This window comes from Papaver somniferum, chromosome 11, assembly GCF_003573695.1.
Source record: "Papaver somniferum cultivar HN1 chromosome 11, ASM357369v1, whole genome shotgun sequence".
NCBI lineage: Eukaryota > Viridiplantae > Streptophyta > Magnoliopsida > Ranunculales > Papaveraceae > Papaver > Papaver somniferum.
The window spans coordinates 98,562,465-98,574,311 of record NC_039368.1 but is presented as its reverse complement, the minus strand read 5'-3'; the positions used below and the strand labels follow the sequence as shown (position 1 = coordinate 98,574,311).

General features: G+C 37.6%; 2 protein-coding genes across 3 annotated transcripts; one reads left to right on the top strand and one right to left on the bottom strand.

Moving 5' to 3' along the window:
- The first annotated feature begins 538 nt into the window (after positions 1-538).
- LOC113322903 (DNA-directed RNA polymerase V subunit 7-like) lies at positions 539-2,993 on the top strand. Of its 2 annotated transcripts, none has more exons than XM_026571086.1 (2): positions 539-701; positions 2,107-2,993. In XM_026571086.1, the coding sequence occupies exon 2, from the start codon at positions 2,117-2,119 to the stop codon at positions 2,657-2,659; it is 543 nt and encodes a 180-aa protein (XP_026426871.1). In that variant the 5' UTR covers positions 539-701; positions 2,107-2,116; the 3' UTR covers positions 2,660-2,993. The 2 variants fall into 2 exon arrangements, with proteins under 2 accessions (XP_026426871.1, XP_026426870.1); XM_026571085.1 differs by having other exon boundaries at positions 539-725.
- A 173-nt stretch (positions 2,994-3,166) lies between these two features.
- LOC113322902 lies at positions 3,167-5,157 on the bottom strand. The gene is made up of 5 exons (XM_026571083.1): positions 4,977-5,157; positions 4,592-4,845; positions 4,265-4,476; positions 3,746-4,004; positions 3,167-3,656 (listed from the first exon to the last, which is right to left on the bottom strand). Exons 1-5 carry the CDS (start codon positions 5,065-5,067, stop codon positions 3,357-3,359), a joined length of 1,116 nt encoding a protein of 371 aa, XP_026426868.1. The 5' UTR covers positions 5,068-5,157; the 3' UTR covers positions 3,167-3,356.
- Between the last annotated feature and the right edge of the window lie 6,690 nt (positions 5,158-11,847).

Here is an 11,847-nt window from a genome sequence, read left to right as displayed (position 1 = left end):
TAATTCCTGCAGTTTTACTTATGTTAGTAGAGTTGATAATAGAGTGGCTGACGCAGTTGCAAGAACTGTTAGAGAAACAACCACAAACATTAATCTTTTAAATAATTTCTGAAAGGATATCTGTAGTCTCTTGGCAAGAGACATAAACTCTTCTCCTATTTAACCAATAAAATGCGTTATTTGTATAAAAAAACAACAACAACATGTTTTAGAAAATTCCAATCGCAAATTTTTGCTTAACTGAGTAATGTAGAATCGAGAGATGATTGATTGATAAGAACCCAACAGGCAGTTAAGTTTAATACTTGACGACTATGTCAATTGTATTGAACGCAAGCCAGCACTCCATAATCGGCGCCTATCCATCGGTTGTCCTCTAGGCATGGCTGCCTCGTGCATGCCCCAGATCTATTCTATTCAAGTCAAAAGCAAGCTTGACTTGGCACATCTGTTCGGTCAAACAAGCGTGACTGAAACTTTCGGGGGAATACAAACAAAAGGAGGTTCGGGAATTTTAGAAGAATACAGATCCAAACAGGCAAAACTTTACCGATACAAACAATGAAGTGAAAGCTGTAGTAGTGTTGGTACTGTACTGTTGGCTTAATTTAAAGAACAGAAGAGGAGACTAGGCGTTTCCCGAGTCCCGACTTCCCCCAACTTGCTGCTGCCTGCCTGTCTCCATTATTAGGTTCTTCCAGGTCTCTCTCTCTCTCTCTCTTCAGGTTGGTACTTTTCATTTGAATTTAGGGTTTTAGTGTATTTCTAAATTTCATTTCAGAATTTTAAGGGTTTATGCTTTCTGTGTTATGTTTTCACTCATGCAACAAAACTAGTTGTATCTAGGTCTAAAAACTGGTACAAAAAAAAAAGAGAGGTAGAAATTGCTGTTCAAATGGGATGTGTATGGTTGATCTTAGTGAGTAACCTAGTGCAGCGTTGGCCATTCTCGGAAAAGGAGTAAAATGAGAAATAGAGTTTAGGGTTAAAATGGGTTTGGATTTTTGGTTATCATTTTAGGGTTTTCGCCTTCTTTTTCTGGTTCATTTATTTAAAGATTATATGTATTCCTGTTATTACTAAGGATTTTGAAAAAACTCATTGCAGATGCATTATTTCTCAGCAACTGTATCTAAGAATACACCATACAGCATTCTCGTTTGCATTTATGAGTTATCACATTGAGTCTTTGTATTTGTTTTAGTTTTACTAATTAGTTTGTTTCTTACATCTCAATTTACAGTCAAATTCATGGCCCTTCTGTTATTGGTTTGTAGCAGCTTTGAAACCCTTGAAAGTCACATAAGAATTCTTTCACTTAGTTATCCCATTAATATGTCATAATAGTTACTGCATCAACAGGGATCACACAACTCTCTTTACTTAAAACGTTCTCGAAAAATAGGTGAAATGAGACAGAGTATAGGTTGGATGTCATAGTTGCTTGGTGAGTAACATGGGTTTGTATTTTTTGGTTTAGTGGATTCTACACAAGCTCTGCAGACTACAAACTTTTTGCTAAGTTATGCCATTCTTTAGGTTTATTTATTTATTTCAAATTAGTATGTTTTTTCATGCATCTGAATTTGTTTGGTGTATGCTAGTTGATCTAGAAACTCAAATACTTACCCTTTCTTTGTTATGCCTTATTAGCAGCCAGAAGACCCTTGCAGTTCTTAAAAGACAAGCTATTTCATTACTTATTGTCTTTGTATATCAGTATATTTACTGCACCAACACATATCATTTGACTGTTTTTGCCTTCCTTGATTAACTGAGATATGATTTTGGGGAAAATGTACATAATTGTAGATATGAGCTCTTTTAAGCATATGAAGCACGGGTGTATTTAGTAAATTGACTATGAAAATGCATATATAATATCAGAAGTGAGTAGACGGTTAATATGTTCTATGTTGACGATGCTTTTCATGTATAGTTGTCAAAACCAATAAGTGATACTAGCCTTGTACAGTTGGGCATATTTTGCATTCTTACCGTGTTTACAACCTGGAAGTCTTCTCCTAATAGTTGAGAAGTTTTCTGGATTAGGTATTTTATGGAGTTTTAACTAACTGCATTTTTTCTCTCTTCTTTTTCGAGCAGGTAAACAGTCATGTATCTCAGGGTGGAATTATCGTGGAACGTAGTGGTGTCTGCTGAGCAGCTGCATGGTGAAGGGCTGCTTCTCCAAAGAGCTATAATCTTGCAATTGATGGAGGACTTCTCAAACCGCAAAGCGAACTCGGACTACGGGTATTTTGTGGCTCCTACTGCCTTGGAACGCATAGGGGACGGAAAGGTCAGGCAGGATTCTGGCGACGTTCTCTTCCCTGTTGTTTTCAAATGTATCTCCTTCAAACCGTTCAAGGGAGAGATCCTGTGTGGTGTGGTGAACAAGATCATGAAGCAGGGGGTTTTCCTAAGCTGTGGTCCCATTGAAAAGGTTTTTCTTGCAGCTATCAAGATGGGAGATTACCATCACTTCCCTGGTGAGAATCCAGTGTTCCAGAATGACAAGGACTCCAAGATAGAGAAGGATGTGCAGGTTCGCTTCAAGGTCCTTGGAACAAAGTGGATTGAAACGGATAGGGAATTTCAGATCTTGGGAAGCTTGGAAGGTGATTATCTGGGACCCATCTACAAGGGTGAAATCTAATTTTGAATGTGCTCACATTCCCCCTCCATGAAAGATGTGTATATCTTTTCTTCTTTTTTTTTCATTTTGTGTTTGGAGGGGCAGGTAAAAGAATATAGGACTACAGGTTTGGTTTATCACTAGGACGGATGGACAGATGGTTAGGTCTTAAGTAAATGGGGTAGAAAAACGTACAATTAGGAGTCTCAGAAAGTGTCACGGTAGATGCTATAACAATGCAAGTCGCATCTTTATATTTTGGAAGAAAACTATGGCGAGCGTGTAATCTATCTGTTATCATTGACTTCCAGATTATCACTTGTTGAGATTGATTAGAAGTATGCCTGCTTTATTTGGAAACAGAGTTTAGGGTCTTCTGGTTAATTGAATTCCAGGAAGAGGCTAAAGGGTGTCCCTTGATACCCTGGATTGTGTGGCATCGCTGAACACCAAGAATTAGCTGTCTTTTTATTTTCTCTGTTTTTAATTTACCATTGCCCTGACCCTGATTATCAATTGCGGAAATCATTTCATAAGATTCATAACTTCAACTTGAAAAACTCTTAATAGTTACAAATCTATCCACATGTGCCATTGCTTTTAGAATATGAAAGAACAAGGAAAAAACTACGAGGAGAGAATTGAGTAGTTTAGAAAATTGACCCTGCGGCTGTGACCAAATATTAACAAGTAGAAGAGTTTATCTAGTCCTACTTGACTACTTCTTTTCTCCCAGTACGAGTGACTTTACAATGGCATCATTCATACCATCAGCATAGGGGAACAAGTGTCCTGCACCTGCTAATTCGTGGTACTGAATCCATGGAAGCTTTTGGGCAATATAGCGTTGCAGACTAACTTGTACAAGTAAATCTTCATCTCCATGCCATAGGTGGACTGTACCTTCATTGTTACTGAAGGGATTCTCAAGATCCATAGGATCAAAAGTATAACCTCCAAAGGCCACATTCATGTCACTGAAAATTGACACGGATTCACCTTGCTGCCTTATTTGTGTCTGAAGAAACAAGAAATCAACAAGTAAGGACATACATTCTATGCATAAGATTCTGACATAATTTGAAAGGTTTCACCGTAAGTGCGTACCCTGTCTCCGCTTAAAAGCCTGGGAATAAGCTCTAAATCCTGTTTGGAAAATATATCAATGACGCGGGATACAACACTTGAAGCAGGAAACCATTTCTGAGTGTTCCACCAGTAGGTGAGGAACGGGGCGTAGTGAGACACTCGAAGGGTCCATTGGTCTTGTGCACGTTGCAGATCGTAGGCTTCTGTAGCTAACTTGGCAGGAAACCCTGGCCACCAGTAATTAACTACTGGAGCGAGTAGAGCTGCTCCTGCTAACCTGCAAAGCACTCGAAAGTTTTCTCATCTTAGACCCGTTCAAACTAGATACATATACACATGTAGGTGCTAAAAAACTAATCAACCTGAAATTATATTTTAAACTTTAAATTTTCTTTTGCCGATCAAAATGAAAGCCCATTTTGCATAAAGTGCTATCTGTACAGTACTAGTGTGCGTATTAATATTTTCGACAGTGCAACAAAAGTTGTTCAGCAAATCAAATTCAATAAAGATAAAAATGAAGGTCCAAAACCATACCGGTGAGGGATATATTTGAGGCAGCCCCAAGTCGCCTTGCCTCCCATAGAAAATCCAATAACATAGAATTTGGATCCTAGACCCAACTGGTCAGCAAGCTCTTCCACATCTAAAGCAGTACTCTTATCTGTACGTTTCGGATTCGGGTCACTTTCTCCGTACCCAGCTCTATCAAAAGACACCATATATATCCCTAAATCTTCAGCCAATTCCTGTTATTATCATCACCACACACCCTTTAATCAACTAAACAAATCCGTCCGAATTAAAAAGCAACAGCTAAACTGAAAAGCAAAGAAACAAAACAAAACAAAAACAGAAAAGTACTTGAGACAAGGGCATTGGATTTAGTCTGAAAGAATCAAATCCATGAATGTAAACAATCTTATATTTGGCTTTATCTTTTGAAACTCCATGTTCTTTGTAGGCTAAATGTCTTCCATCACTGAGTTTGACTCTAGGTGCGGTAATCGGTGGGCCATCTGAAGATCCACAAATCTTTGGCGCCGGAGGCTGAATTGCTTGATAAGCAAATGCCACAAACACCATCAACACGACTAGTGATATTGTCTTGCACATCCCTGAAAATTACAAATCAAAACACAAATATTCAGTTCAAGTCAAGAATTACTTATGCCGAAAAGAACTTTCGATCTGCTTCGCAAAAAATATATAAAAACCTTTTGAAAACTCAAAAAGATGAAAGACCCACCCATTGCAAGCTTGAGTCCACTGTTCTGCTTCTTTTTTCTTGTGTGAGCTCTAGCTGATGCTGCAGAAATTTTCTTATTCACTCCTACCATTACTGCAACCAACCCTTCCCTTATATATATATGAATTCTACCAATTGCCAAAGATAATACAGACTCTGTGAAGGTAATGGTTCAGAGAGATGGGTGGTGACTGATGGCGTGAGAGATCTGACAATACCATATATAATGTGATTTGACGTCCGATTGGTTTATGGGAATTATTATTATTTTAATATATTTACATGAGATACCGTGATTCCATGGGAAGTTAAGAAGTGAAATCACCATATGAAACAAGATTTAGATTCCATTATTACATAGCGATAACTGTTCTAATTTAGGAAACGACAATTACCCTGAAATTTAGTTTATTAATGGGAAACGACAAGAAAGACTCTGGAAAGTGGAAATATTATAGAAATCGACTATAATTGATTTTGTTTAAAAAAAAAAAGAAGAAGAAAAAAAAAAGACGGTAATTGAAGTCTGTCCGTTTGTACTTGCGAAAACAGAAAATGACATTTCCATGAAAGCTCACTTAGACCGAGAGGCAACATACATGCATCAACGTCAAGCATTTTATTCGCATTCTGCCCGCATCAACGTCGAGCATTTTATTCGCATGCTCCCCTGTTGTGATTTTCATGACTTGTAAAGGGATATACCATATTACCATTAGTAGCGGGGTGATAGCGATCGGACGTTTAAAATCTGGAAGCATTTATTTATCTTATCATCCTGTTAATAATGATATCCTCTTTATAAATCGTGCTGGTACGATCATGTTTGGTTTTTTCTAATTGCATTAGTACGTGCGTGTTAGTGATTTTTTTTTTTAACCAAAAGCCTTCAAAAAGGCTAATGATCCTCCTCAACAAAAAGCATCAGCCATATTGGAGGGACATACCAGTACATAGTAGAGTTGTTTGATTTAGTCCAATGGGCGAGTTCATGGGCCACAAAATTACAAATACGTGGCTGAAAGATAAATAAACAAGCTACAAGTTTAGAGGAAAAAAACTGGATATCCTTAAAGATAGTAGGAAATACCATATAGTCCTAGGAATAATATATTAGAGAGAGTCTAGTCCAGTTGACCCAGTCATGTGTCTGTTTGGTCCTTTTTGGGAAAATATATTATAGTTTGGTCCTAAAAATTATAGTTTGGTCCTAGGGTGACGTCATGGATGATGTAATTGTCATTGTGGGGTGACAGAAATATCCTTTTGGGACCACATATATACAAAAAATCAATAGAAAATATCACATTCTTAGATTTACTTTCTCTCTCTTTATTTTCATATCTAGTTTTCTCCTCTCCATTTTTTGTTTCTTTTTTTTTTGCAGACGATGAACATGATGATTGATGATAAAGATTTGTGTATTTTTCTTCTCTTTTGTTGTTGCTAGTGTTGTTGAATATGATGGAGACGATGAAGATGGAGAACATGATGATGAACGATAAAGATTTGTGCGTTTTTCTTCTTTTTTGTATTGCTGCTAGTGTCCTTGAAGACGGTGGAGACGATGAAGATGATGAACATGATGATGAACGATGGAGATTTGTGCGTTTTTCTTCTTTTTTTCTTGCTGCTAGTGTTGTTGAAGATGGTGGAGACAATGAAGATGATGAAGACCACAGAGATTTGTGATGAAGATGTTGTTATTGAAGATGAACTCGTGTTTTGTTGTTGAAGACGACAAAGATGATGAAGATGATGATGTTGCAGTTCATTCCATAAATGAACTCTGTTTTTTAGGTTTTTATATGGAGTTCATTTCTGGAATGAACTCTGTTTTTTTAGGTTTTTATATGGAGTTCATTTCTGCAAGAACTCTGTTTTTTTAGGTTTTTATATGGAGTTCATTTCTGGAATGAACTCTATTTTTTTAGGCGATTTCTGAAAAAATAAGTAGAAATTAACAGGAGTTCATTTTGAAGAATGAACTGCTACAAAAAAAATAAGTAGAAATTAACACGGAAGGCTACTTTTGTCCATTTAATATTTTTAAATAATTATGGACCAAACAGTAAAGGCGTTTTCCCAAAGGACTAAACAGACATGGGACCACTTGAAAAAAGGACCAAACGATATTTTTCCCTTAAAGATAACATCCGTTCTAGAGTTCCCATCAAACATGCCAGCAGAAAATTGTTTGATTAGACTCTGAGCATCACTTTCTATGATTAGATGCGTAAGCTTTTCCTCCGTAACTTTTTTCAAACCCGCCCAAATTGCTCTGGCTTCAGCTTCTTCGGCAGATTCAACTTGAAAAACAATGGAGGCACAAAAGGAAGCATTGTTGGTGAAGTCCCTCATCACAAAGCCTGCACCATTATCACCAGAATTATCATCATAAGCTCCATCTGTATTACATTTTATCCATTCAGTTGGTGGGGCATCCATTTGTCACTTATACTAACAGGAACCATAGTAGAGATGGTAATAATAGTTTTTCTGGTTAGTAATATGGCTTTAGCTCTCATCAGAACAACAGTGTAGTTTTCCTTGATATCCTGAAAGACTAGGTTATTTCTACTTTTCCACAAAGACCAAAGGATAGCTACAAAAAGACACTGATCTCCATCAGGGAGTTTAGAGACAGGGTTGACTAACCAAAATATCATCCAATCCATGAAAGATTTAGTACTAAAGAACTGGGTGTTAACACAGAACGACGATAGGAACCAAACACGACTAGCAAAGGGGCAAATAACAAAGGCATGCATAATCGATTCATAGGGATCCTTACATCTAGTACATTCCACAAAATTCATAGGCATTCTGGTATGAAGCACAGTTCTAACAGGTAAGGAATTTCTAGCAGCTTTCCAGCTGAAAACTTGAATTCTGTAAGGAACATTAATTTTCCAAATACACTTCCAAAGAGCACTACAAGGGGAAGGCCTAAGCCATCGAAGTCCCAGGTAAGCAGATTTAGAGGTAAATCTACCATTCTTTGAAAGATCCCAAGCCCTCTTATCAGGAGTGCAACACTAGCTTAAGGGAATAGTGATGATCCTCTTAGCAGAAGCATCATCGAAATGGGTGTTTAATCTATCAACATCCTAAGATCTGGTAATAGGAATAACGAAATAAGAAACTTTTATAGTTGGATCTGGAGGCACCAAAGGTTTGGGGACAGCAGATCCTAGAGAAGGAATTCATTTGTCACACCAGGGGTCAATAAATTGACCATCTCCAACAATCCAAGTGATAAAAGGTTTTATGAGCTCTTTAATGGTATGTAAACATCTCCAAGTCCAAGAACAAGTGGAGGGACACTTAGCATTTAAAAAAGCAGTCCTGGGGAAATATCTAGCTTTCAAAGTAGTAGCTAACAAGCAGTTAGGGTTCTCAATGACTCTCCAAGCATTCCTAGCGAGCATAGCAAGATTATTGAGCTCGGCTTTCCTAAAACCAAGCCCTCCTTCAGATTTTAGAGAGCATAAAATGTCCCAGCCCAAAAGATGGAGTTTTCTATCTTTTGGGTCAAGAGTTTCCCCCCCACCAAAATTTACAAAGGTGGGAGTCCATTTTCCTACAAAGATATTTGGGGATAAGGAAAGCTCTCATTTGAAAAAGAGGGATGGCCTGACCAATATGCTTGATTAAGGTAGTTCTAGCAGCTTGGGAAAGGAGCTTGTGAAGCCAGATCGAAATTCTAGCGTCAATAGCCTGGAGAATACCCATATGAGTTTGAATTTTAGAAGCTTTGAAGGAAGTATGGGTGCCTATATATTTTTCTCCCAGATCCCTATTGCTAATATCAAGAATACTATAAAGCTGCATTTTGAGGTGTTCGGGAATTGTTTTTCTAAACAGAGTACCAGACTTGTCAAAATTGATTTCTTGGCCTGAGGCCAAATAGTACTTCTGAAGGTACTCTTTCATAGTCTGGAAATCCTCAATATTAGCTTTAGAAAACAGCATAGAATCATCAGCAAAAAGAAGGTGTGTCATGGTAGGAGCATTTTTACACACCTTTATGCCTTCAACCAGCCCTTTCCTAGTAAGAGCATCAATGTAAGAGGATAAAGCCTCAGAACAAATGATGTAAAGATAAGGAGACAGAGGGTCTCCTTATCTTAGACCTCTCTCTGGCTTGAAAAGACCAGTAGGTCTACCATTAAGAAGGACAGAATAAGAAACAGTAGAGACACACTGATCAATGAGTTTGACCCAATGATCAGAGAGACCCATTTTTTTCAAAACCTTTTCAAGGAAAGGCCATTCCAGCTTATCATAGGCCTTAGACATGTCAAACTTAATGGCAGCAATACCAATAGCTTTGTCATGATGATTACCAACATAGATGGCCTCATTAGCAAGAAGGATGTTATCAGAGATACTTCTTTTAAGGATAAAAGCACTTTGGTTTTGAGAAATGATATTATCCATAAATGGTATTAATCTATTAGCTAGAGTTTTAGAAAGGATTTTGTAAATGAAATAACAAATCCCTATGGGTTTGTATTGAGAGACCAACTCAGCTAGTGGGACTTTAGGGATAAGAGCTATATTAGTATGATTAAAGACTTTAGCAATATTCTCAGTTCTGAAGCAAGTTTGGGTCATATCAACAACATCTTCTCCCACAATATCCCAATGTTTTTGATAAAACAAACCAGTAAAGCCATCAGGGTCAGGGGCTTTTTTACCCCCCATTTGAACAATTTTTTATCTCCTCTGCAGTAAGAGGAGAGTTGAGGGAAGAATTATCATTTTCAGAAAATTTGACGAGGAGATCAAAGAGGATTTCATCGTGAAATTGTTGTGGGTGTGAGGAGTCCAGGTTTTTGAAATAGTCAATAAAAGAAGTGCTAATATTATCTCTATCAGTTAGAGTAGTTCCAGCAGCATTCTTTATCCAACTAATAACATTCCTCTTTCTCCTGAACAGGGTGACTCGATGAAAATATGGTGAGTTTCTATCACCTTCCATGAGCCAAACCTCTCTGGATTTATCTTTCCAATAGATTTCTTTCAAATTGTAGAGATATTCCAATCTAGCTTTAATTCTAGAGATGGCTTTACAATATAGGATTTATGGTCTGAATATCAACAAGCTACTTCCTAGTAGTGGAGATATTGGTTTGGATATTGCAAAAGGAAGACTTATTCCAATCACGAAGACCTTTTGTTGTTCTTAAGAGTTTAGCTTTAAGCTTATAGGCAGGGGATCCCACCACATTAACAGACCAAGAGTTGGCTATAATGTCTCTACAGGTGGGATCTTCTATCCACATGGCCATGAAATGAAAAGGCCTAGGCATACAAACTTTATCATAGTTAAAACAAATATGCATAGGACAATGGTCATAAGAATCTCTAGGCAAATTATTCACACACAATTTAGGGAACAAAGTTTCAGCAACAGAGTTAATAAGACATCTATCAATACGTTCAAGAATAAGATCAAGACCTTGTTGCATATTAGACCAAGTAAACCTAGAACCGGATAAACCATGATCATGCAAATCAAGAATATCACAAAAATTTCTGAGATTAAGGAAATCAGAATCATCAACTTCTAAGCCACCATTTTTATCCTCAGTACCTAGGAGAGCATTAAAGTCATCTATAAAGAAAACAGGTTCATCTAAGGGTGGTTTAGGTAATTGGCATTGATATTCCAAAAAAGGATGTCTAAGATTACTATTAGGTTCACCATATATGAAGTGTAAGTGACAAACTTTGGAATGGATGATATCAGTAGTAGTGACATAGGTGCCCCTTAGACTAAAAGATAGAACATTGAGTTGAATTTCCTTTTTCCAGGAAAGAACTAGCCCACCACTTCTACCAATACTTGGGACATTAAAGGTGCATGAGTATCCAAAAAAAATTCATTATTCTAGCCGCCAAATCTTTATTCATCTTGGTATCCGATAAAAAGATTATATCAGGGTTAATGTTTCTACACAACATGCTAAGATCCTTGTTAGATGATTTTTTACCCAAACCTCTAATGTTCCAACCAATCATATTCACATTATTGACAAGAGAAGAATTTGAATTTGTAGCAGTATTACTGGGATCAATAATGGGAGGGGAGGGAATAGAGTTTACCTGAGTGGTGGAAGCAGAACCACCATCAAGAGAAGAGTTATTAGAACCACCAATTTGATTAGTCTCCTGGATAGAACCGAGATTCAGAGAAGCATCCTCATGAAGGGAATTATTGCGTACACCATCGTTACTTGGAGTATCATCAACAGGTACATTATAGCTACCATAGGGGTCAACCAGGGAATGGGTATTGAGAGTGCAGGTAGATAGATTAGTGGCAGGGAGATCTCCCAATTTGGTAATAGGAGGACAAAGGGTTGAATAATCAGGTTCAGAAACATCAGATTGATTTGGGATTACCATAATGCTAGCTAGGGTGGAATTACTAGCTCTGGTGCGTTTTCTCAAGTATGATCTTGGGATAAGTTTCCTTTTGAGATTGGACAAAGCATCATGCTCCGCTGTAGCAGAGATAATTCTTCTCTAGAAATTGCAGGTTGATTTGTCTAAACGGTCTCCGTTTTAAATCTTCTAGACGAATTAGTGGTACGGATTGGGCCTCGATTCGAAAATTCAGGCGGAGTGCTTGAAGTTTCAACTGTGACATTCTGGGTTGTAACTTGTTTAAAGATGACTGAAAGCCCATTGTTCAAGTGGGAAGAGCTCTGCTGGACAAGCCCAACATCAAAAATCTTCAACGTTGTGGATCAGTTAACAAATGGACCCATCTGGAAAGTATTATCTACTCCTTTCTGATAGACCTCTTCAGAGTGTTGGACTAAGGCCTTAGCTTTACCTTTGGTGTTGTCATGATCAA